General features: G+C 43.0%; 1 protein-coding gene across 2 annotated transcripts in view; it reads left to right on the forward strand.

The window, feature by feature from the left end:
• Window positions 1-26,854, forward strand: part of JARID2 (jumonji and AT-rich interaction domain containing 2) — a 334,437-nt gene that overhangs the window by 300,920 nt on the left and 6,663 nt on the right. For both annotated transcript variants that reach the window (XM_043972330.1, XM_043972333.1), the window contains 9 exons: window positions 1,390-1,482; window positions 6,806-6,924; window positions 7,386-7,456; window positions 9,318-9,432; window positions 13,722-13,827; window positions 15,537-15,719; window positions 16,773-16,903; window positions 18,003-18,186; window positions 22,050-22,157. In XM_043972330.1, coding sequence (XP_043828265.1) covers window positions 1,390-1,482; window positions 6,806-6,924; window positions 7,386-7,456; window positions 9,318-9,432; window positions 13,722-13,827; window positions 15,537-15,719; window positions 16,773-16,903; window positions 18,003-18,186; window positions 22,050-22,157 — 1,110 coding nt within the window. The remainder of the gene's footprint in view (window positions 1-1,389; window positions 1,483-6,805; window positions 6,925-7,385; window positions 7,457-9,317; window positions 9,433-13,721; window positions 13,828-15,536; window positions 15,720-16,772; window positions 16,904-18,002; window positions 18,187-22,049; window positions 22,158-26,854) is intronic.

Here is a 26,854-nt window from a genome sequence, read left to right on the forward strand (position 1 = left end):
TGCTCTTTGCCTTAGTTAAGGCAACAGTAGATCCCTCACCTTTTTCAGGGCAATAAAATTTGGCACTTCCAACTAATCAAATACTGGCAGAAGTTAGAAAGGTATAAGGGGTAATGCAGTGGCATTTTATGGGGGGAAATAGAGTTCCATTTGATGGCTCATAATGTAAAGCTTGTTTGGAGGAGGTGGGCAGATGCTTTGATTACATCTGATTATCCAAAGCTTCCGAGCCAAATTGGACCAATATCAGTCAGACCTTTTAACTTTTTTTTTTTTTTTGCGGGGCAATGGGGGTTAAGTGACTTGCCCAGGGTCACACAGCTAGTAAGTGTCAAGTGTCTGAGGCCAGATTTGAACTCAGGTACTCCTAAATCCAGGGCCAGTGCTTTATCCACTGCGCCACCTATGCACCCCAGACCTTTTAACTTTTATCGGGTGTAAAATATAGTAGTTAGAGAACAAGGGGACAGAGGAGGTGTTACTTTTGAAAGCACCCATTTTGAGAGAGCAGAGAGACCTAGTGAGGTCTGCTAACATGAAGTGATGGTACTAAGCATTTTCCAGACAAAACCTTAATTTGCCCATCATAGTGTGAGCAATTATACTTTTGAAATTTAACTCAGGAAAGGCAAAATGTCATCCTTTTCTTCCTTTAGGAAACCAGTGGGTTTGTCTTTGCTCTTTCCACAGGTACTTGTGGAGGAGAGGAGTCAACTTTGGCAGCTTTGGTTTTTCACAAATAGGGTTTTTTCCTTTTTGAGGGGTAACTTTTGACATGTTTTCTAAGCAAAGATGCTTTTTAAAGAGAGGGTTTGGGGGCAGCTAGGTGGAGCAGTGGATAAAGCACCGGCCCTGGATTCAGGAGGAACTGAGTTCAAATCTGGCCTCAGACACTTGACACTTACTAGCTGTGTGACCCTGGGCAAGTCACTTAACCCTCATTGACCCCCACCCCAAAAAGAGAGAGGGTTTTTAAAAGATGGCGTTTTTATACATGCATATATGTATGTATATACACATGCATATATATGTTAAAGTATGCACTATTAATATCTTTTGTTCCCAATTATTGACAGTAGATTTAATTTGCTTCTAAACTGGGGAAATGGTCAGATTTGCTTCAGAAGCCTGGTGGCCTAAATTCCATGAAACCCTCTGTGCTGGGCAGCCCAAGATTTCTCTGAGGGTATTTTTGAGTCCCTTACTACTTCACACACTTTTTTAGTTGGGGGTGGGGAAGTCAGAGAGATTTGAGATGATCTAGAAACAAAGTGATGGGGTCACAGAAGCCACAGCCATTGGTTGTTTTCTGGATTGAATAAGTGTTTGTTATTTCTTAAGCTTGATATCTTTAAGCCTTTTCTTTTTCTTTTTTTCTCCCCTGCTCAGGGAAGGTCTGTTTCTTTAACAACCTTTTATCGAACGGCAAGGAACATCATGAACATGTGTTTTGGTAAAGAACCCGCCGCAGCTGAAATAGAGGTGAGGGGAATGACCAACTCCACAGAGGTTTGTGGGTTAGCGGCACTCTGGAGGGGTGATGCAAAAGCTGCATCTGTCTCTTACTTGCTTCATAATCTGGATAGTCTCAAGAGGAATGCTTTTTCAGGGCCACCTTGGTGAGCAAGGTTTGTGCAAGTGGGCCTGGCGATAAACAAGTTCTCATATTCTACCCACCTCAAATGGGTTCCAGAACTAGGCGCCAAACATGGTGGGTTGAAATTCCACATTCTGTTCGATTGGCTTCTGTGGTTTTTATCTGTAGCTTGGGCAGGTTAGGGTTAAATGATGGACTGTCAAGAGTGGGAAAGTAGAATCCCCAGGCTGATGTGAGGAGCAGAACTGTTTCCCTCACATCTGGCCAGGGGCCCTTTGTCTCATGTCACCCCCCCCCCTCCCCCCCTTCTCAGAGTGCATCATGCAAGAGATCGATTGGAATCCCTTGAAGTGTGTGTGTGTGTATGTGTGTGTGTGTGTGTGTGTGTGTGTGTGTGTTTTGGGTTTATGGGCCTGGCAGATTTCCATTTTTGTGTATCAGCCAAATCTACTCTTTCAGTTACTGTGAGTTTAGAAAGACAGTAAGCAATCTTTGCTTATACCAGTTAGGGTTGCCTGGGTGCTAAGCTCTTCAAGGACAGAGGAACTTGTTTACCTTACTTCATTGAGTGCTGCCTAGCCTGGCAAACAGGCGCTTTGTAATGCCTTTGATCATGGGGAAGTACACTGGTATCGGGGTATCAGAGCCGACTTTTTATTAGTCATCTAAGTGAAATTACATTAGAATGGGGGGGTGAGGGAGAACAATACCCTGCCCCCAAACTATTTCAGACAGTTAATGGAAAGCACTAGGCAAGGAGCTAGAGTCCAGTTTGTCCCCAGTCTCTGCTTTTAAAGTGGAAAGAGCCAAAAAGTACCATTGTCATGTCATGCCTGGGGAGATGGCGACTTCGTCATTCATCTCTAGGAGGTTGCACCTGGGGGGGGGGGCCTGCCATGCACTACCCATATTGTGACCTTGGGATAGTTATTGGACCTTTATGAGCTTATTTCTTCCATCTGTTAAATGGATGTCCTCCAAGAGGAAAGCATCTCTAAGGTGACTTCTAGATCTACCGCTTAGGAGCCTCTAACCCTAGGTATTCCATACCTAGTAGAAAATTAGTGTGCTACAGTTATTTCTTTGGCACTGGATTTAAATTCAGGGTTTTTTAAAACGTGAAAACTTGAAAATTATTCCCACAAACAAGCTTGAAAAACAACACTTTGGCTGAGAAGATGTTGGACACCATTTCCCTGTTTCAAGTCTGTGTCACTGGGATGATGTAACTGATGGTATCAGCTTATTTTTCCCTTTAAAAAAAACAAATAGCAAAATAAAATCTTTTAAATGTTGCCTGAATATTTTGAGCCCAGGCACCTGGGCCACGCTCTTGGCTTGCTTTCCACAGTGGCCTTATGTGTTGTTGAGGTTATGAGAATGAATGCCTTTTGAATGCCACACACTTTGGGCCACATGTGTGTCTTGGGACACAAATCCACGTTCCCTACTCTTGGCACTGAGGATGCCATACGGCTCTGGTTAGTGAGCTGGAGCTTCTACTGCCTCACGCCCCATCAACCAAATTGTGAACTGAGTCCTGATTCTGGAACACATATGGCTCATGAGAGCGGGAGAGTTAACACCATCACAGCTCAGCTTTCAGATCTCAGGTGGCATTTGTGGTGCTGGGGTGGGGGAAATAATTGCGATTTGTTAGCACTGCAAATTTGAGTGGCAAAATCATTGTGTTTGAGGGGTTGGAGGTGGAATAGGATCACAGTGAAACCATTGAATGCTGTGAAGAGGGGAGGAAGTGCATTACAATGCACAATATTGATGCTTCAGAATTAAGAATGGTGGCTTATGGATGGTTCTCCTTGTTTATTCTCTCCAACCTGCCCACTCTATTTGGAAAGAGGGGGATTTAAGAAATATTAAAACACTTTTAGCCTTGGTCCTTTTAATATATGTGTGTCTCTTGGCTTTCCCAGGGAGCCTGGAGTTTTGTTTTTCATTTTTTTTCTTGGTTCTAAGTTTCTAGAGATATCAACTACTTTAAAAATTATTTTTTATCGATAACTCCTCTTTTTATATCACTTATACCTTCCCCTTTATTCTCCCCAGTACCCCTTCCCAGAGTGTCATTTATCACAGGGAATAAGAGAAAATAATTTAGCAAAACCTATTAGTAGTGTTGAGAGTTATATGTGAGGTTCCACACCCATATATCAGTGTCTACCACTTTTATCACTGACTGAAGTCTTCATCTCCTGCCTCCATATTAATTCACAGAAGTCTGTTTGGAACAAAGCAGTATTGTTGATTGTAATGCAGTTGTCCCCCTCAACCACAGCATTAAATGATTTCACGATGATCCTATCCCAGCCCCATACTCTCCAAGGGTGTGGGTATTAAGACTTGGGGACATACTTGGCCAACAGTCTGTAATCTGTTGATTATTTCTCTATGGCATGGGGAAATTTGGTTGAGGAAACCAGCCCTTATTAGAACTGATTCAGTTTGAATCAAGTCTAGGTTTCTACTATATTCTGTATGTCCCATACCACCAATTTGATCTTTAAGAAAAAAAGTACTGATGTCTGTTTTGTCAAATAAAAGATACTCATATAAATAGCCTTACAAATCTCCATGCCACAAAATACATTACATGAAAGCAGCCAACCCTAATAGCACATCACTTTTGCACTTTGACTTTGGTGCTAATGTTATCTATTGTATTGCTGGCTTTTTACATAATTCTTCCCCCCACCCCCTCTTTTTTTTTTTTTTAAATTCTGTAGAACTAATTAACATAAGTTCTTCTAATATTATATGCTGCATTCTACACCTTTAGTCCCTCACCTCTACAAAGAATTAGGGAAGAAGTATTTGCTTTTATCTTTTTCTTTGAAGGCCTGTTTTGTCATTTTCGTTCCACAGCATTCATTTTTAGTTGTTATTGTTTTCCACTTCTATTATTGTAATCATTGTATATACTGTTTTCCTGGTCTTATTTACTTCACTTTCCATTAGTTCACACAAGTCTCTCCAGGCTTCTCTGCATTCATCCAGTTCATCATTTCTTAAAGCATGATAATAATCCATTACATTCATGTACCATAATTTTTTAGCCCTTCCCCAATTAATGGACATTTATTAAGTTTCTTTGCTACCATTGAAAATGCTGCTCTGAATATTTTGTCCTCTTTTTAACAAGATATTCATGCACTTGTCACTATTAAAAAACTGACTTTAAGCTCAATTTTACATTACAATGCCAAGTTTATCCTCAGTTCTCTAAAGGGTATTAACATCTAGCAGATGTATTTGATATTTTCATCCTATATTTGCCAGACTTATGGAAGGTGATGTTGGGGCCTCTGGCATGATACTTTCAAACCAAAAAAGTGTAGTGTGGGGAAAACTAAGCATGTTCCTCAAGAGGGGATGCCTAGTATCTCTCCTTCATTAGGACAATGCTTCACATTCAATGTATGGAGTATGTGCTGGGTTACGTTCTTCACAGGTGATCCTCTAAGGCTCTGTGATTGGCCATCACCTGGTGTCCATGTTATGTGTGACTATTTTTATATTTTGTACCCATTTTTTTGTTTGTTTGTTTTTTGTTTTGGATTTAGGAGCAAAATGATATGTTCAGCTTTCAAAGAGGCACAGAAGGAAAAAATGGTGTGCTGTGGTCCTCAGCCATTGGTTGCTCACACAGGTCATAGCCCTCTCAAGTCTACAGAAGGCTCTCATAGGGTCCTTTGGAAAGCCCCAGGGAGGGGCTGTGAGATCAGGGAACCTCCTGGGCCATAGACAGCATGAGCAGAAGTGTCAGTGATTCAGCCCTTACCAGTACTTGAAGGAAGTAGTAGAGGAGGAGCCTAAGGTAGAGCAGGCCAAGTTTCCAAAGGAACTCTGTGTCATCATATTATTAAAATGTGAACTCCTAAGTGGGCAGATCAGTTGTTGTCCTTCTTCCTAAGCAGTTTTGGGTAAGATTGCCCTGGATAAATTAGTAGCATCCTTGGTTACCTGGGATTTGTAGAAGAGCAGTTTCAGGTTCACTAGAAACCTTTTAGGTCTTTCTCTCAGGGAAATCAAAGTTTTTTGCGATTAATAGTTTCCTAAAGTATTTCCTACGATAGATATCAGAATAACTGATGTACTCTGCCACCATATTTATCCAACATTTATTGAGCAGCCATTACATGCAAAGGAGGATAAATTTGACATCCCTTCCCTCTAAGAATTCACAAAGAGTAAAAAATTAAATTAAAATTAATTGTGTGTGTTTATATGGGTACATTTATTTATTTTCCCTATCTGCAGTCTCTTAACATTCAGAATTTCATGGCACATTTAATGAAACTTGGGGCAACCTCTTTAAGAACCATTGCTCTATAGTGTTTATTAAATCACACGTGTGTGTGGGTGCCCCCTCTCCTCTCTCCGCCCCCCCCCCCCATGCCTGGTGGGTAACCTTATGGTGGATGAGCCTCTTTGAATTGAGAGAGACTTGTCTTCAGATGACAGATGCCATACTCCACCGCCTGTCCTGTGCTTGAAGGTCTTCCAGCTTGGTCCAATCTGCTGGCGTTGCTTTGAGAACTCTGGATCATTTCCCTGCTGCAAAGGAGGCGTCAGAGTAGGATTTGCAGTGCAAGTAGTTATACACAACTAGCTCATGCAGGGAGAGAATATACAGATCTACAAGAGATAGCAAGGAATGTCAACAAGCTCCTGGGAGAAGGAAGGATTCCCTTCAGCTCGGGCCAAACCATAAAATGGAGTAAGGATCTCAAAAGACTGGAATGGGATAGGAGGTTGGGGTGAGGAGGGATAGTTGGCAGAAAAGATGGCGTGACCACTGTTAGGGTCAGAAAAGTTTATGGAGTTGTAAATGGTCTAGTGTGTGTGTGGAAGGAGAAGTTGTACAGGAGAAAACTGGGAAGTGTTTGCTGGCCCATACTTGTGGAGGTCTTAAAAATAAATGTTTTTAAATTGTTCTCTGATAGTCTGACATGCAAGGGTGATATTGGAAGTAAAATGTTAATTTTGTATCTGTCAAAACAAAACCAATAATTTGCCAAGCTGTACATACACAAATACTCAAATAGCTCTTGTCTCGGCATTCATAACATTCAAAAGGGAGAACACTCCCCCAGGTCTGTTCATGTGGGCCATCTTTGCCATTCAGAACATTACGGGTCCAGTGGACTCTTTGCCCCCTCACTCCTTTCTCTGTTTCTGTTTTTGCAGCAAGAGTACTGGAAGCTAGTGGAACAGAAAGAGTGCCACGTAGCGGTGCATTGTGGCAAAGTGGACACCAACACGCACGGAAGTGGGTTCCCAGTGGGCAAGTCAGAACCCTTTTCAAGGTGCAGTTGTTTTTCTTCCCATGTTCTTCTGATGGAAAACTGTTCTCTCATTCTCTAGTAGAGTATAAGCTCCTCCAGGGTTGGAAATGCTCTTTCCTTGTCTGTGTGTCCCCAGCACCTTGCACATGCACAGACATGGGAAGGACTGCTGACTTCATCAGAGTGTGGACCTCCCCATATGGGAACTCCTGCCAGCACAGATAATGTGGACAGCCTGTAGTAATAAGTCCTAGTGAGTAGGAGTTGAAGTTTTGGCAAATATGAAACTGAGCAGTCAAGTCTTCTTGACTCCAAACCCCAAATCTAACCATTTTGCTCTGCTGCCTAGAACACAGCAGGAGCTTATTGATAAGTGCCTTTGAAGTGACTAGTCTAGAAGAAGGCTGGATGGGCTTGAGCCATTGCTGCAAAAAAGCCCTGGTCTACACATGTGATTTTGTCTTTGTGATTTCCTTGTATAGGCATGGGTGGAATCTTACAGTCCTTCCTAATAATACAGGATCCATCCTGCGTCACCTTGGTGCTGTTCCTGGTAAGCTAGATTCCTTTTTTGTTATTCTTCGGGGGTTTTAGGAGACTCTTCCAGCTCAACATTGAGGACAGCTGTTGCTTCCGCAGTGAAGTGTTCCCACAGCTGAGAGAATTCTATCCAAAGGTCAATCTAAATAAATTATTAAGGGAATGGAGGAATAACATTTAGAGAGCCAACCTTAAATGTATTGCCACAGATTCTACTGACAACAGGAGTAGGAAGGATACATTTGTTTTTATAAGATTTTTAGTTCCAAATTTTTCTTCCTCCCTCCCTCCCCTCCCCCTTTTCCAAGACAGAAAGCAATCTTATATAGGTTATATATGTACAATCACATTAAACATATTTCTGCATTAGTCATATTGTGAAAGAAGAATCAGAACAAAAGGAAAACCTCAAAAAAGAAAAAACAGAAACAAAGGTAGAAAAAGTATGGTTTAATCTGCATTCAAAATCTACAGTTCTTTTTTCCGGATGTGGAGAACATTTCCCATCATGAGTTCTTTGGATTTCTCTTGGATCATTGTATTGCTGAGAAGAGCTAAGTCTATCACAGTTGATCATCATACAATGTTCTCCTGGTTCTTAAAGCAGGCATTTTTAACCAGGGTTTAGGGATGGGGTGGGGTGAGTAGAGGGTGGGGATGTGTCTGAAGTTGTTTAAAAAAACCCAACCCCCAACCCCCTCCCCCCATGATTATATTTCAATATAATTGGTTTCCTTTGCAATCCTATGTATTTTGTTTTTTGCATTTTAAAAAATGGTTCTGAGAAGGGATGCATAGGCTTCACCAAGATGCCCAAGGGTTCATTTAAAAAAAAAAAAAAGGTTGAGAACCCTTGCTTTGAAGGTTGAAATGGGTTATTTTAAGATGAAACCAAGATGGTGTTTTCTTTCATAGATGAGGTGGTAAAGGTCCTTGGGTGGGGAGTTATTCAAGAAAGTTTTAGCTAACTTCAAGACTGAAAGTGTTAATAAGAGATCCCAGGTAATGTTGACCTCCTTCTGTAGAGGGGAAGAGCTGTGCCATCCTATTAAAGGTTTCCCAGGGAGAGGCAGAGCTTTGGTCCAAATGGGCCACTTCTTACTCTGGGAGTAGTGCTCCTGTTACCTTCCCATCAGGAAGCCCTCTGGCTGTCTCCCTTTCAAAAATGGCATCTTGGAGGGCAGCTAGATGGCGCAGTGGATAGAGCACTGGCCCTGGAATCAGGAAGACCTGAGTTCAAATCTGACCTCAGACACTTGACACTTACTAGCTATGTGACCCCGGGCAAGTCACTTAACCCTCATCGCCAAAAACAAAAACAAAAAACCAAAAACAAACAAACAAACAAAAACCCCCAAACCCCCAAAATGGCATCTTGGAACAAAGGTGATATTTTTTCCAATTTTTTCCCCTCAAGCCTTCAGAAAAGCTACAGATTTTTGTGTTGGTGGACTTTGTCTCCCATGGTTTTTTCTGCATCAGCCCCTACTTTTAGCTAATTGAGAAGATAATGTAAGGTTATTACTCTGCAGGCATCTCCTAAACTGAGAATTGAAACCTACTGCATCATCACAAGCTACTGATGAGATCCTTGCTTTCCCCCCACAAAAGTATCTGAGAGAAATTGTTTTTGCCCTTCATAAAAAAGTCCTTTTTTCTGACTGATTTTCCCCCTTCTTTTCTTTCTCTAAGAAGAACAATGTAACTTGTTTGTTGTTACCTTGACACATTTCCTTTTCTTCTAAATGATGTTATTTGAATGTCTTTTGTCTATGTATCTAAGTCACTTCCCATCTTCTCTTATGACAAAGCAAAGCACTACAGAATGTTATGACAGTTCATATAAAAATTTATTTCTAACCCTTATGTTTTAGGAGTGACAATTCCCTGGCTAAATATTGGCATGGTCTTTTCTACCTCATGCTGGTCTCGAGACCAAAATCACCTTCCATACATTGACTACTTACACACTGGTGCTGATTGTATTTGGTGAGTATACCTGGCCCCTGCCTCCCCCCTTTTCTCTGCAGCCTTCTGTGGGCTGTGGGCAGTAAGTACTGCACCTCTTAACTCTTCTCTCATGGGTATGAGATGTGCAGGTTCATTTCTGACACCCCATCAGGTAGTTGAACTGGAGTTTTTGTGGGTAGCTGTGGCCTGCTTGGACTAGACATTTATATCCTAATATAAATTTCCTTTAGCATCCAAGAGACAACTTCTCTGTATGTTTGCTGGGAATAGTGGGGCAAGCCTGGGTTAAGAAGTTCTGGTTGTTTGCCTCGCTTTCCTTTATGCTATTTGCTCTTAAAAGACCTGTAGTTCAAGCAGACCCCAGATGAACTGTATTTCAGGAGTAGCAAAGTTTTCTATGTCTTCAGTGGTGTCAGAGCATAAAATATAAAAACAGACTTTCCAGGCTACCCTTCCCTCTCCATCTTCTCCTTACCCCCAGATGGTCGCCGTCTTGTAGCAATAGATTAGTGGCTATTTTCCAGTGGGGTTTTTAAGAGCCGGTTCTTTGTAACCCTGATACAGTGATTGCTCAGAGTTTAGTTACGTTTCTGGTCTCGGGGACTCTCTGCTTCTTACTAAGAAGAGATGAGTGTGTGCCCAGTATCGCCCCCCAGCCTGCCTAGATGTTGTGTGACCGCACACTTTGTGTCTCTGCCGCCGGCTGTCGTCATCGATTCAGTGTCTGCCACGGTGAATACTGATGAGGAGCTTTGGGCTTTGGCTTGCGTGCTTGTTCATCGGGGCAGATGGGAAATCATTGCAGGTAGATGTTTTTAATACATGCGCACGCTGTGTGCCGTCCTGTACGCTTACAGTCCACCAGTCTACATGTTATTCCACAGCTTTTAATGGGCTGAAACAAACAAAAAACACCTAACTAATCTTCTTCCAAGGAGCTAGTGTCTGGGAGATCACTTTAAATTTCACTTTGGAGGTGTCAAGTTATAGTAGTCAGTACCTTACAAACATGGATGATAATTTAAGAGAGCTCACATGGAACGCCTTTGTTTTGTTATTGCTTTAATAATTCTCTTGGGTCTTTATCAGCCACTAAGGGAGATGGTATTGAACTTCCTTAGATAGTAACTGTAAGCTGCCAGATTTTTCCCTTAAATCTGATTTAAAGGACTAGGTTGGGGGTGGCAGGGAATGACCAGGCTGGCTAGCTAGAGTTCTAACAAGTTGGGGTAAATTCTGTTTCAAGATGAGGGGCTGCTCTTTGGTTTTGGAGGCTCTAAGTGTGGTCCTTTCTTTGCGACACCCCTGGGACATTTGGATGCCCATTGTGTCTTTTCCCCATGGGGTTGCATCAGTGTAGAGTCAGATGGAATGGGGGCAGGGGCATTTTAGAGGATACTTTAGAACCACCCTTTGGTCTTCAATAACTAAGAAAAGGAAAAAATAAGATGTGATCAGAGTACTTTACGGCGTGTGGTTTTGCTTGAAACATATGATTTTGGTTAGAAACATGGTGTTTAAATCACAAATCAGTAACAGAAAATGTTGGAGTTAAAATAACATTTAAAAAAAAATTTAAGCACTGTGACTGGATATTCCTTTCACTCCGCAACTGAAACAGAATAGGACCCTTGTGAATAATGATGTCATCACAAGCGACTAAGAATGGCCCAGGTCGGCAGGTTGCCATATGGGCCCTTTTAAAACTTGGAATCTATTGAAAAGGCTTGTCCATTGGGTTGGAAGAGGAGAGAGAATCTACAAAGTAGTGTAAGCATTAGCTGTTTTCTTCCTTGAATCTCAAAGTGGAGAGAAGTTGTTGGACTGTCCTAAAAGAGACCTGGGAAGAAAAGAAATTGACTTTCTGAAGTTCTTCCCTAGGAAGGCCCAGCAGCAGCTCCATTTGCCTTGGCTTACTCTGCTGTCCAAAAGCACATCCCTGTCAAAGTAGAAGGCAGGTTTCTTTCCTGTGTTGGTGCTGGCCTCCTTTCCCCATCAGGAGCCAATGCAAATAGTTCTTTGTACCTTCAGGCTCATCAGCATGTTCCTGCTGATACCCTCTGGGTGTGGTGATGTTTTTATTTGAGACTTATTAACATTCCTTATTCAAGTTCACTCTTTCACCCTTGCCCTTTGATTGGGGTGGGGGGTGGGGGCATCCATTCCCTCAAAACAAAGCATTAGAAAGTTTTGAGTTTTTTGTTTTGGTTATTTTTGTTTTGTTCAAAATTTGCAAAACAAAAAGTTATACTGGTGATTTACAACAATTTAGAGACTGGCTCCTGGACAGTGCAGTTCATCATCATCATCCATGTACAGAGAGGGAATTGTTAGTTAACACAAGTCTTATTCTGGTGATACCTCTTTGCATTTCTCCCTGGTTTCCTGGCATTCATTCGGAAGGGTGTGCTTTTATTTGTTTTTTTGGTCAATGACATTGTTCCCTGAAGTCTCACAGCTTCATCATTGAAGTTTAACCTGGCATTCAAGGCCCTCTACAGTCTGACTCTCCCACCTTTTCTTTCATTCCTCTCTTGTATAAACTTATTACCATAATATGCTATGTGCATTCTGTTGAGGTGACACCATGAATAAGGTGCTGTACTTAAAGAATCAGGAAGACCTGAATTCAAATTAGGCCTCAGACACATTAGCTTGGTGACTATGGCCCCCATTTAGCCTTTCCCAACCACAGTAGCCATAGCAATCCTCCTCTAAATTGCTGTTGTCTTCATTGTGTCCATCACCAATCTGGCACAACTCATATTGTTTATCATTACATTTAATTTCTCTTTCCTTTTTCCCTAAATAGATTATAGGTCTCCTGCCTATGTAGACATGAGTGTGGATCAGAGGTGTCAAACAGGCCAAATGTAATCGAGAAATGGCAAAAATAAATAAATAAAAAATACAATACAACATAGATAATGCTAACTTGTGGTTTTCCAAGTCAATATGGGCCCTCAGGCATCTGTTTCTTATTTGAGTTTGACACCACTGGTGCAGACTTTACCCATACACAGAGTGGTTTACATATACTTTTTTATTTTTCCAGCCTCACAGAGGTCCTGTGTGCAGTTGGAATTGTGGGGGCTTTTTTCCCCTTCCACACTTTGAGAGTTCAGTCTTGTTTCTTCCTCCTTTGGCCAGAAAGGTGTGTCTCCTACAGTCTTCTCATAACTTTTTGTTTGCTAGGGCCTCTACATTTCCCTCATTCTCTCTGACAAAGCTCTTTTACTACCCACCTTGAAGAGTTTTAGGGGAAGAAAGCAATTTTTAAAACTGAGCAATATAGAAATGTGATTCCTAGTTGAAATACAGCACTATGGCGTAGAAAAGACTGCTGAGTTCAGAGGCTATACATAAATCTTGACCTCCCTCCATAGAAGGAGGTATGAGAATAGTTGAATGAAAGGTCTATCTTATGCTTGGTTATTACCTGGAAAGTGTTTTTCAAAAAAAAAAAATCCCAAAGCATTGTATTAATATGAATTACTTTTCCTTTTCCTTCTCTTTGACAAAGCCTTATCAGAGATATTCACAGAACAACAACCCTTAACTATATAATAAGGTGGATATGATCCTGGTCTCTCCAGAACTCCTATTTACAGCATTTCAGAGCATCCTCTGAGATCTAATTGTAGTTGGCTCCAGGAGTTAACCCTGGATGGGCTGGCAAGGCACCTTGAGGTTTCCATATCTGACAGCTCCACTCCTGGACCACTTGCCCTTTCTTAAGTGTTTGTGATCTCATCCATTGTAGGCAAAGCATAGGACTCTGAGTCTGGGACTTAGCCAACTACTGAAGGAGGTCGAATTGGAGATTTTACCAGAGGCCGCTTGAACCTACAGATGTGTCTGTTTCTGATTTATGGGCGTTTTTAAACATCTGTTTTGAGTTTGAAAGCTTTTTGGCTTGCAGTGTAGGTCAGATATACATAAAAGATGAGCAATTTGAATCACTCGTGGGGTTGTGGCTTGGCTGAGTGCTTGGTGGAAGCCACTGAGATAGTCCTCTGGGAATTTATGGCATTGCTGTGTGAAATGGGCTTGGGAGCTACAAGAATGAATTACCAAATGCTTTTTTTGTGGATCACGCGTAGCTCAGCTCATACCTCTGACTAGAGTTGTGTCCAAACCGTTCTCCTGCTCCCAGTGTTTTGAGGCCACTTTCCAGAAGAACTTGCTTTTGATTTCTTGTCTATACATTCGACATAGGATAGATGGACCTGGCGTTGGGACAGAAGTTTGGAATGCTAGCTAAAAGCTGTGGTAACATTTTTTCCTCCTCCCCTTCTTTCTCTCAGGTATTGCATTCCTGCTGAGGAAGAGAACAAACTCGAAGACGTGGTACATACCCTGTTGCAAGCCAATGGCACGCCGGGGCTGGAAATGCTTGAAAGTAACGTAATGGTATGTACTCTACCTGCCTTGCGTTCCTTTTTTTGGTACTGGGGGAGATGTTAAATCTTTATTAAATTCACAGCTTTTGTTTTGTTTTAAATGTATGTTTCAAAAACAAAAGAAAGTACAGGCCTCTATTAAAACCTTGAAGTCTAAAACAAAATTTTCTTTGGAATGAAGGAAATCTAAGCAAACAGAAGGATTTTCCTCTTGTTGCAAGAGAAAGAAAGATTGGCTTGTGTCAAGGAGGTCCTTTTGAAAACTTGGGAATCGAAGGTTCTTGCTTTCACATTTCTCTTCCTTTGTAAACTTTGGCAGTTGAAGTACCTGGTCATTTTTTGCAATGCTGTTCAGAGCTGGGTTTCCTGAACAGCTTATTAACTGTACTTTATTCCCATCTGCCTTTCTCTTCTGTTCCCCTCTCTGACATACCCAAGTACTCAAGCTCTAGGTGCTAGGTGGTACATCAGTGACTAATTCAGGGTTGGGGCCATACAGAAAGATGCCAGAGACTGATGATTATCCCTTTTAACCCATTTCCAGAAAGCAATAGGGGATGATGATGAGCTTTTGCTAGCTTTTTCTGAAAACTTCTGTTTCAGTTTTTGCTTCCTAAACTCATTTCCCTTCTTCTTGACTTCCTAAGATGAGGGGTACAGAAGAGAACCCCACCTTGTTCTCTAAAGCTACCACCTTCAGTCCAAGAATGCCACTTGGTCAGCCACCAGGTTCGTTCATGCCCTGGTATAGAATAACCACTTGGTTTTGTCACACCTAGTGTGTGGAAAAAACCATAGTGGGGTTTTATAAGGGGATTGGTACGTCAGGATTACAGATGATGCATCTCCCCAGGCAGGGAGCCAGTGTGGCCCTGGTGATCTTTGGGTAGAACAGACAAAGAGGAGGCCTTTGGATCCCCAGACAGAGGAGAATTGTGGAGGAGCAAGATGGAATGTGCCAGGGATTTTGGAGAATCAGGGCCCAAGTAAAATCAACTTTAGACATTCTTTTATATATGCATGCATGTTGTTTGGTGAACTGAATTAAACAGACTTTTTAACAGGTTGAATGAAAGTAGCTTCTTAATTCTAGTGCCTTCCCTTTGTATTTATATTGTATTTATCCTCAAATAATTTGCTTTGCCTGTAGTTGTTTGTGGGTTGTTTTCCCCTTTAGCTTGTAAGCTCCTTGAGGGCAGGCCTGTTCCTATGCCTGGTGCTTCTCTTGGTGCCTAGCACCGACTAGCTGCTTAGTAAATGTTGATTGCTATTTATTGCTATCCTTAAGCCTGTAGCAATAAAGCTTTGTTGGCATTTTGAGACAATTTGTTTTCTCAAAATAAGAGAACCCAAATCTTCTTTCTAAACTGTAAGCCACTGAGGCTTTGGAAGGACTTATAAGCCCCCTCCATTCTCTCTACTCCAGGCAGAGGCAAGAGCCACCCTCTGAGAAAGACCTCCTGGGAAGTGGATTTCACAGCTGAACTGCCTTGGCTTTCCATCCCTGTCAGAGGTTGAAAGTCATCATTAGCATTTTAAAGAAGTGTCCCAGAAGATTCACTCAGACTGGCCCCCAGTGTTTGCTTTGTTAGTCCAGCCTGGGGAGACTAACTTTGTTTGAGGGAGTTACATGTCTCCTCTCATTTTTTCCTTCCCTCCCCATCTCCTTTCCTTCCTTCCTGAAGAAATCTCCACCTCTTTCCTTTTGCTTCTCCCCAGATCTCCCCAGAGGTGCTGTGCAAAGAGGGGATCAAGGTGCACCGTACTGTACAGCAAAGCGGCCAGTTTGTCGTCTGTTTTCCGGGCTCCTTTGTGTCCAAAGTGTGCTGTGGCTACAGTGTTTCTGAAACTGTGCACTTTGCTACCACCCAGTGGACAAGTATGGGTTTTGAAACAGCCAAGGTACAGAGGAACACTTTAGATGGACTCAGAACCAGATTCTCTTGTCCCTCCTTGTTCTGCCCCTTCTCTTCCCTTCCCTAGATATATGTATGCTTGTTAGTATCCCCGGAAGGCCTCAATATAGCTGTTCTGCCAGAGGAACAAAGCAGGATTGCTTGGGCTCTAGGTAGCCCCGGCTCTTCTGGGTTTATGACTATGCATTTTGAAGAGAGCAGTGTTCTAATGATTACAGTACAGCCATTCAAGTCACCTCCAGGATCAAGAACAGAATGCTCCGTTATGACCCAGACCTCTCTCAGACTGCCAGTCATCTTACACCTTTCTCCCCAACATGTACTTTTGATCTGGTGACACTGGCTGGCCCACCAACAAAACCCTCCATCTGCCTGTTGCAGGCATTCTCCCTGGCTTCCCCTAAGTCCCAACTAAAATGCCATCTTTTACAGGAAGCCTTTCCTAACCTACTTAATTCCAGTGCCTTCCCTCTGCTAAACATGTTCTGTTTAGCCTGTATAGATTTGTGTGCTTGTTGCCCTCCCCATTTTATTGTGAGCTCCTTGAGGGCAGGGACTGTCTTGCCTATTTTGTATCCCTAGGACATAGCACTATGCCTGGCACATAGTAGGTCCTTAATAAATGTTTATCGATTAATTTGATACTCGAACAATCTATGGGAAAGCTGTTTTATGTTTGATATTTTAATATTTTAGAGCAGTAGTAGGCTTCTGCAGTGATGTGGTTTTACCTAAAGCAGGGGTATCTTAATCCTAGGTCATATTCTTTCCTGCTGGAAATGTTCATTTGAAAAATCATAGCTATTCCTTTTTAATTCTTTATATTAATCCCAATTGCACTTCTAGTTGGTATTTCTGCCAACTCACTTTAAATAAAAAGTCCCATTGTCCCTAAATCTTTTCAGCTGTCTTCCAGCACCCTTTCCCTCAAAAAACAAACAAAAAAAACCCACCAACAACCAAAACACAACCTAACAATTCCAAACATCATACCACATAAATCAATATAGATCCATTTTAACAGAAGTGTATTTTTCAGGAAATGAAGCGGCGCCACATAGCCAAGCCATTCTCAATGGAGAAGTTACTCTACCAGATTGCAACAGCAGAAGCAAAAAAGGAAAATGGTCCCACCCTCAGTACCATCTCTGCCCTTCTGGATGAGCTCAGGTAACTTAGATGTGAGGTTCTTCTCCCTTTGCCTCTGGAGTCCCTGAGAAATGGGTCAGGGGCCAGAGGGTGATGAGTGACTTAACAATAGAGCCAAAGCTGCCATGGGGCCAGCCTTCCTGCAGCCCGGCTGTGTGAGGACACCAACACTGCCTTGAGTTTGCCAGAGGCCAAGATTCCTTCATGTGTGAAATCCCTGGCTCTCGTTACCATCAGGCTGTTCTTAGAACATCATGGTTGGCTTTGGTGGATTTTTTCCTAAGGTGGTTATAGATTTATACTGTGGTGGGACTTTTTTTCCCTTCCCTTTGGTGGTAGGAGTCAGAATTTCCTGATGGCACCCAAGATGTTAATCCTCTATGAGGGAATGACTGGAATGTTGGCCCTTAACCCCTTGGCACCACTAGGCCTTGGCAGTCCATTGTTTATGATGCATATTTTAAACAGGAAAGAGAAATTCATGGCAACACGGGGTTGGCATTACGTGAGGTAGAAAGTAAAGAGACCCTAGGGAAAGTGAACAGACCTCATGGTTATGCATCTGGCTCCACAATGCTGGTTATCTTGTCCTGGTGTTAACACACCCTACAGGGTTTGCACTTATTCCAACTACTGGTGATCTGACCAACCTTTTTTATCCTACAGTGGAATAAGGACCTCACTTTGGAGTTGCACAGTTAAGGCTAAGTAAATCCAAAGGGCAAAAGTTAAGGCTAAATAAATCAGTTGAGAGTGTGACTGTGTTGCTTGGCTTCCTGTATAATCCTTTTCTCTTTTCCCCTACTATGTAGCATCGCTATCTCTCTCTCAAGGGGGAGACACAACTGGTTAGTGCTGATCGGTAGACAATGGATTTGGACAGGTGTCGGTCGAGCATTTGCTGATGAAATCTACAAATAGTTTGTTAAATCGAAGCATTGATATGAAGTTAAAAAGGAGGAAGGGAAAAAAAATGCTAACTTGTTGTACATGTGGTTGTTACATGTTGTGTCGGAGCAAATCGAGTTTATCATATTAACTTTGAAAGCTGGGGGAGCAGACGGGCCACTTGACCAAATGGGACTTGCTAGTGAGCATGTGGCTTTCTCTTGTTGGACAGGGATACAGAGCTAAGGCAGCGAAGGCAACTTTTTGAAGCTGGCCTCCATTCGTCCGCGCGCTATGGCAGCCATGACAGCAACAGCTCGGTGACGGATGGGAAGAAAAAGCCTCGAAAGTGGCTGCAGTTAGAGACGTCAGAGAGGCGGTGTCAGATCTGTCAACACCTGTGCTACCTTTCCATGGTGAGGCCACCAGCCGTGTGCATCCCTGACCCTCTTTTCTCCCTGGCTGCTGAGCTCTGTGCTGCTGGGGTCCGCTGCAGATTTCATGGTTCCGAATCTTACCTGGGCCCTCATTTCTACTTGCCAGTCCCTTCGTTCCTTTCTCACTGAGTCAAGCTTGCATTGTGAGCCAGACCTCTCCTCTTCTCCTCAAACCACTCCCTTTCTTCCACTCTAGATAACTTTACCTTCTACTTGAGTAATAACATTGTGGCCAGTCAACAAGTTTATTTAATCTCTTTCTGGTCTTAGAGGTGGCAGTTCCTTTCTCTCTGGTGGCCTTATTCCATCAGTCATTCCCCTTTCTCTTCTTTAATCTCTCCTTCTCCAACTGGGCTTTCCATTTTGCCTATAAATATGCTTGAGAAACACCTCTTGAAAATCATCATCCCTTTGCCCTGATGCCCAGTCCCCTTTAATTTCTATCTTCACTCTCTCCATCCTGTTATAAACAGACATTTTGAAAGAGCCTACACTCACCCCCTGTTCTTTCTAACCTTCCTTCCCCCATTTACCCCCTATAGTCTGTATTCCATTCCTAGTCCAATATTAAAGCTTCTATCAGTTCAGCAGTCATTTTGTCAACAACATTGGGAGGAATTTGACACACACAAATGGGGAGAACCCCTTCATAAACACGTTCAATCTGCAGGTGCGTGTTGGCCCATAGAAGGACATTATATGGGGGGTTTCTGTCATGGTTGAGAAGTTGGCCTAGAGATGGCATTCTCCCTAAAGTGCCTAAGATTCTGTCATTTTTCCTGTCAGTAAATAGAATGCTCCACTCTCAATACTTATCCTTCTGAATCTTGGGAGAGTTTGACACCAACTGCTTCTTACTTGTGGAAATTCCCTTTGCTAGATTCTAAAGGACCATGTTTTCTGGTTTTCTTCCTTTCTGTTCCCTCATTCTCTGCCATCCTGTTTTCTCTCCTACTTAAGGGTGCTGCTCAGGAGTCAGCTCTTGGTCCCTGTGTGCCTGTGTGGCATGTGTGTACAATGACAAGAATCTTAGCTAGGCCCGTGTTGCCAACATTTCACGTAGATGAGTGCCAAGCAGATATCTTAAGCACTAGCCTTTTTCCCCAGCTACATTCTCATTCTTTGACTGGCTGGCATTTTCATTTCATCAGCATCCTTAGAACCAAGCCAACCTGATTGGTAATTCTATCTCTTCCTCAATTTATAATGATAGCCCACATTTCTGTAAAGCTCCTAAGGGCTGTCTTTACAAACAGAATTAAACTAGTGCTTTCCTCTGGGAAGTAGGTGGTTGAAAGACATGTTAGTATCCCTGTCGTACACATGAAGAAATTGTGGTTTAGAAGGGCCAAGTGACTTCTGAGGGCAAATAATGAGTAAGTAGAGACAATGGGCTTGAACCCATGGCTTGTAACTCCAAGCTGATGATCTTTCTAGTACGTCACTCTCTTTGCCTTTTAATTTTAGGCTGGTGAAGTAAGAGACTAATGCCTTCATCTGAAGAACTGAGGAAAAAGTGCCTTGCCTTCCTTCCACTTCTCTCAATTCTCCCATCTCTTTTAGAACTTCTTGGTTGAAACATTAGGAAAATGGGAGGAACTGGTGACTTGAAATCAGTCCATATTCATCTGGGGCCTAAGAGAGGGTAAATCACTATCTTTGCAGAGTCAGATGAGACTTTGGGATGACCTTGTAATAGCGAAGTAATAGATGGGAGTGTATCTTTTAACCTTTTGGTTACTTTTGAAGCTAGTAAGACACATCATGACTAAGTTTTATTTTGGAATAAAACATAGATCAACATCAAATAGAACACCCCAGTGGCCATTATATTGACTTGGAAAGCCATAAATGAGCATTATTTTCAATTTTGTTAGACATTTCCCAGTCACATTTCAATCTGGTTCCATATTGCAAATGCTACATGACCTAGAATGCAATACAACACATTCTTTTAGGAACTTGGGCTGTGTGTCTGTGTAAGAGTGAATGTGTGAAGAATTATTCTAAAGTCATTGCCAGGGCATAATGTCCTTTAGGATGGTAACCCATACCTAGAATCTCAGAGCTGTAAGGGAACCAGAAATGGCCCCTGAGGCTGACCCATATCTGAACAGTAATCCCCTGTAAAACACCGAAAGGGGCTCATCAGACCGGGACTTCAAGTCTGGGCTAACTCCCTGCTTCCCAAAGCAACCCAGACCACTTTGGCCAGCTCTGACTGATTGGAATTTTTGCCCTTGGTTACACATAAATTCACCTCTTAGAACCTTCCATCTATTGATTCTAGCAAAACAAGGCTCAGGCCTCTTCCATGTGACCACCTTTCACATTTCTGAGGACTGTTCATGTTTCTTCTAAACCTTTTCTTTTCAGGGCCAAGTATTCCCAGGTTTGTTAGCACATCCTTAAATGGCATGATTTTTTCTGAATGTGCCAACAGTTTGTCATTGTCATTTTAAAAATAGGTACTCAGACCTGATGTATCCTGATCAGGGCAAAATGTGATGAGTCTTCTGCCTCCTGCATGCCTCTGTTAATATGTACTCAGATTGCATTATTGTTTGGGGATAATTATGTTAGTTTTGAACATATGATTTATAGAGCATAGTGTAGACCATTCAGAAGTGAGATTTCTTATTCTCCCCCCCCCCATATTGTTTTTAGACAGGTTTTCCTCTATGCAGCTGAAATTTTTTTTTCCTCTTGAACTAAAGTATAAAATTGTATATTTATCCATTTATTTATCTTATTTGACCCATCCTTCTAACTTGTTTCTTTTTGGGGTATTTCAGTTGTTATTCACAATATTAGTTGTTTTCCATTTCATTTATCTGATACACATTTCATTAATATCTCCAAAATCATTGATTTAAATGTTGACTAGAGCAGGGGCCAGGGATACAGGAGTTTGAACATATACATACAATCTTGTAAAAAGTCAATTTGCATGCAAACTTCAGTCCTTTGGAGACAATGTCCAGGGCAACACAAGAAATTGTTGTTTTTCCAGTTTATCCTCTTTCATTTGGAATTGAATCGAACTTAAAGGCATCCATTGCAGCACTCTGCATATAGTAGGTGCTCACTAATAATTTGTGTATACTACATGTTATCATGGGAATGGATAGAAAACAAGTGGTAAGTTGGCAGTTATGCTTCTTGGGAAGGCTTAGAGCTAGCATTCTTTTCCTTTCCTTGCATCCAACACAAACACTCTACACTCATTCATCCTGAACCCTCCTAAGATAGGGAGAATGGTTTGGGAGTGGGGTTGGGAAGAGTGGGTGATTGGATTATAGATTTAGAACAGATAGGGACCTTATAGGTTATCTTCTCTTTTATAAATGAGGAAAACTGAGGTTCAAAGAAATTGTGATTTGGTAGGTCACACAGCCAAAGTGTCACAGGATACTCTGAATCTAGGTCTTCCTAACTACAAGTATAGCACTGTCCATGATCAATGACCAGTAGATCCATGATCCATGTTGCCTGTCAGGGGTGGGAAGAATTCTCTACTAGGAGTCACTAGCAGGTAGTAGTGACCTGCCTTCCATTTCCTTATTGTCTGCCCTTGACCAATTTGCTTAACTTCTCTGACCTTGTTTTCATCTGTCAAGTGGAGGTGATGACGTCTCCCTTGACTATATTATCACCCTTGGGTTCTGTACAATTAACGGAAGCAGAGGCACTTTTTAAATTGTAAAGGAATTATTTGTGTTCCTTAGAGGATGCATAGGATTTCTGGGTGCAGCTTTGGCAGATACTGCCCTAAAATTGAGAGCTGGCTCCTGACAGCACCTTCTCTTCATGACCTGATCTGGTCCTCCCCTACCTTTTAGGTTGTACAAGAAAATGAAAATGTCGTCTTCTGCCTGGAGTGTGCACTGCGCCACGTGGAGAAGCAGAAATCCTGTCGGGGACTGAAATTGATGTACCGCTATGATGAGGTCAGTACCTGGCAGGTGGTGCTCCTGGGCTTTCTGCTGCCCACTTAGAGAGAGGGCTGAAGGTATCGGGGATCTGCCCCATCTGGGGGGCCACTTTGCACACCTGCGTAATGCTTACACATGAGGTGGAAATGAGCCACACACCAGGGAGGAGCGGTTAGCAGCTTGCTGTTTTGTCAGTGGGGAGCATTGGTGTCTCTCCTCTAGAGCCTAGGGAGAGATCACAATGCAGGCCAATTGGATAGATTGTTGTCATTGGTTGGGGTTTTTTTTTGTGTTTGTGTTTTTTTGGCGGGGCAATGAGGGTTAAGTGATTTGCCCAGGGTCACACAGCTAGTAAGTGTCAAGTGTCTGAGGCTGGATTTGAACTAAAGTCCTCCTGAATCCAGGGCCAGTGCTTTATCCACTGTGCCACCTAGCTGCTCCCAATGCAGGCTAACTGGAAACTGAGACTTGAAATGCTCTCCTACCTACTTCTTAGGAAGTCTCTTTCTTTTGAGGTGTTATCCTTGATACGGCCTGGTTTTGAGCTGTGGTGATGACTCATGATAACTCCAAGCATTTTCTCTCTGGGAAGGAGGTGGTTCTAATGTGATATTTAGGAGTTGGGGAGGGAATCTGCAGCATGGTGTGGTGTGGCAGTATCAGTACGAGATTTGGCATCAGAATCCCCTGATTGAAATCTCAGTTCTCCTCTTCACTGCTTGAGACCTTGGCCTTGGTACCTTCCTGGGCTCGGTCTCGCTTTCATCTGTAAATTGATGGCCATGTCAGACTAGATGACCTCGTAAGGTCTTGTCCAGCTCTAAATCTCTAGTCTTTTGATGCTGTGACCTTTTGGGGCTTCAGTTGGCTCAGTTGTAAAATGACTGATTTGGACCAGATGACTTATCCAATTCTAAGACTGTGTATTCCTGGGACCATTGTCTGCTGCAGTTACACCCTCTCCACTCCCCTTGGCAGAGATGGCCTTTGGGGCTGGTGCTCAGGTTTGAGTTCTGGTCCTGATTGCCCCTTAGTAGCGGGACAAGTCTCACCTTCATTTGCAAAGGGTGACCGAGGCATGTACTGGGTGACCTCAAAGCCCTTTAAGAGACACATGATTCTGCCTTTGCTTTGAATACTTACACTGATGGGCACTCCCTAACTCATAGGCTTCTCATTCCATTTTTTCTGTAGCTGTAATTGGGGGGGGGGGGGGGCGCGGAGCAATGAGGGTTAGGTGACTTGCCCAGGGTCACACAGCTAGTAAGTGTCAAGTGAGGCAGGATTTGAACTCGGGTCCTCCCAAATCTAGGACTGGTGCTTTATCCATTGTGCCACCTAGCTGCCCCCCCTGTAGCTCTAATTATTAGGAAATTCTCCTTATGTTGGACATAAGTCTCTCCCTGTCATTAAGAATCCTTGTTCCAAGACTTCTCTTTTGTATGGCAGCCCTTTATTTAAAGACCACTGTCCTGTCCTTCTAATTATCCTTCCCATTCAGACCAAACTTTTATCTGTGTGACTGGTTTTGAATTGCCTTTAGCACAGTCCACATTGCTTGTTCTGTCCGGACTCTATATGGAGAAGCCTGAAACAACTCTGAGATTACTGTCTAACTTTCCAACCTTGCAATTCTCCTTTGGCACAGTGGTCACTGTTTCTTCCAAAGCTGCAGAGGCACTGTCGGCTGACTTGGGCAGCCAGCTGAGCTCAGCCTTGCCCTCAAGGATGCTTCACGTGAGACTTGTGGTACGCAGGGCAGGCCTTCCTGTGTGCATCCAGCAGCTTTGAGGTGGCCAAGCTGCCTTTCAGGTTCTTGCTCATGGAATATAATCAGGGAACTGCCTGGTGGAGGAGCTGTTTGGGTCACTGAACTGGGGTAGACTCGTGCATGTGGGAAGCACATTGTAGAGCGGTGAGCTCACAACAGCCGGCTTTGGGAAGTGACACCAGCAAGTACAAGTCACTTGGAAGATGGGAGGTGGGGGCTGGGGTGGTGGGAGCGAAGAGCCTTCTGCCTTCTCTGGCTATGAAACAAACGTCCCTGTATGTGTGTCAAGTCAGCCCCCAAAGCAGGGCTTTCAGCACTAGAGCCCAGCTAGTCTGGAGCTTCCCGTCCAGAAACTCTTTGCATTTAAGGCAAATATAAACATATGTGAAAGCATGGGAGTTCTAATATTTGGAATATTTTTCTCTCTCTTCTCTCTCTCTTCCCCCCCCCCCTCCTTTTTTTTGTTTTTTTAGTTTAGGTTTTGGGTAGAATTCAGGAATGCGCTTTGAAGTACTGCCCTTGTACTGGATTCCATTCCTTTTCTCTTAATTAGTGGAAAAATACAGGAGCCTTCTTATAGCCAAAACTCCCTCCTGGGCTTTGGGTTAGGCCCCTTGGGACTGTAAATGGTTGGTGGGGTTTTTTTGGGGGTGGGGAACACAATGTTTTCAGTGTGAAGTACGAATTTCATTTAAATATTCTTAATAGAAATCTAGGTGAGAAGTCAAGCCCATCTTCTCTGATATCCAACCCACTCTATAATTCTCTTCGTTTGCTATAGTAGAATAAGAAAGAACCTGTATACATTTAGTATTTGGTGAGAAAGGCCAAGTTAGGAACTGAGACATCTGGGTGTGAGCTGAGAGGAGGAGGGTAGCAATTGGTTATTTTTGTTGCCCTGACTTCAAGCTTGCAAGGCCATCATACTGCTCTGTGCTTTGGGGAGAGGGGACCAGGCAAAAGCATGACAAGAAGGACCTTTTGGCCATGCTAAGAAATGGGTCCCTTAGGCCCAGTGACATGGCCATGTTGTGTGTGCATTCTTCCCACCCCCATGCCAAGGGCACCAGTGGAAGGTGTTCTGGAAACAAGTGGTTGGACTTGGGCCCAGGTAACCATACTGCTCGGTGGCTTGGTGCCCATTTCTCCAGTACCTGCATTTCCCAGCTTTGCCATCTTTGTGCCCCTCTGTTTTGCAGAGTCATTCTCTTGGGCTTCACGTGAGCAGCTTCCAGGAGTTTATCCTGGAGGAAGAGGTTGAAGAGATTGGGGATTTCAGTGCTCTGTGCTGGTCCTGAGCAGCATCCCCCACTGACCTTGAGTTGTTTAGACTGTTTGCCTTCCATACCCTCCCCTTGCATATTCATGGCCATGGTGCTCAGCCTCTGGGACCTTGAACTCTCTTCAGAATGTTTTCCTCACTTGGAGAAGGAGGCCCACTCTTGTCTGATTCTCATTGCTCGTGCCAGTGGAGAAACTCCTGGCAGGTTCGGCCTCTTTCCATTCTAAATCTCTAGAATAACTCAGTCAGTGTTCTTGGCAGCCATGGGTTTAATTTACAAGGAATTTGGTTGCATTTTCTATGTGGGTGGGTTCTGACATTGCAGATGTCTTGTCAAGCTGGCTGAACATCTACCTGAGTGAGAAGAGGGTGAAGCTCTGCCTGCCCCCATTGCAGGAGGGTGGGCCCGGGCCAGGACGTGGCAAGAATAGTAGGAGGCTTGTTCATGAGACTCACAGGATTGGCAGAAACAGAAGGTGGTGGATTTAGAAGCCTATCCAACAAGAGAAGATGGGGTCCTTTTCTCTTTTCTCCTTTCTTGCCTCCCACCAGGCGATGGATTCCATTCCAGCTGCAAGCAAGAAGCTGACTAAGTAAATAGATACCATAGCTGCCAGAATGAAGAGTGGTTATTAGGGACGCAGCTCCCACCAAGTGACAGTTCTACCCTTTAAGCTTTATAAACAGCAGGAAGGGAGGGCACTGGATTGGAAATCAGAGCCCATGGGTTCCTTTTCTGCCTCTGCCCCATATTGCCCTGCCCTGCCCTGCCCATGTGGGATGGAGTGAGGACCAGATCTGGGATTGCATCAGTAGAGAGAACACTCCTTCCCCTAAGGCAGTTGGGCCCCTCTGCAGCTCAGTCAGAGAGAGTTACCCAAGACTGCACAGGTGAAGTGACTTAGAGGCAGGGCTGGAGCCCAGGTGTTTTGGGCTTTTGCTCAGTCTCTGGATACTCTTCGGAACCATTTCTATCTGTCACTCTTGGTAAATGACTTAATTTCTCAGGGCCTCCGTGTCCTCGTCTCTAAAACCAAAGAGTTGGATGAGATAGTCTTAGGGGTTGCTTGCAGTTCTAAATCTGGTATCTTGCATGTATAATTTTGATTTTAGGGCTCAGAGTGATTTGCAAAAGAAAGGACCCATGAACTATGCTTATATTGCTTATGGACCTAATGAATCAAATGATCTAGAAAGAAATTGAACCCTTCTCATTCCCTAGTAGCATCAGTTCCCTTTGCCTGGAATGTAATTAAGGGTTCAGATGTGAACTACTGGCCCTTCTGTACCATGCAGTCCCCAAGCCAGCTGTTAACATTCGATTAGCCAAACCACATTCTATTCTATTATAAAGCAGCAGCAATTCTCATTTTATTGTTAATATTTTTTGTTTTGCTCTGGACTCCCATGGAGAAGAATGCAGTACTTCTGTATATAGCCTCTAAGATTTGAGAAATGCCTAAGAGTTTATCCTATATCAAGTTGTACTTGTTAGAGAGATGTGTTTGAAGGGGAACCATGTAGCCCAACGGTGAGAAATAGGTGATGTTCTCAGATAATCAGGTTCATTGTCTTATTTTTTATTACAAATGTCTGGCATACCCACTTATTGCTGTTTATCATTCAGTAGAATAAGGATATTTTCGTCATTGAGAGCTA

The sequence above is a fragment of the Dromiciops gliroides genome, chromosome 1, assembly GCF_019393635.1.
Source record: "Dromiciops gliroides isolate mDroGli1 chromosome 1, mDroGli1.pri, whole genome shotgun sequence".
Taxonomy (NCBI): domain Eukaryota; kingdom Metazoa; phylum Chordata; class Mammalia; order Microbiotheria; family Microbiotheriidae; genus Dromiciops; species Dromiciops gliroides.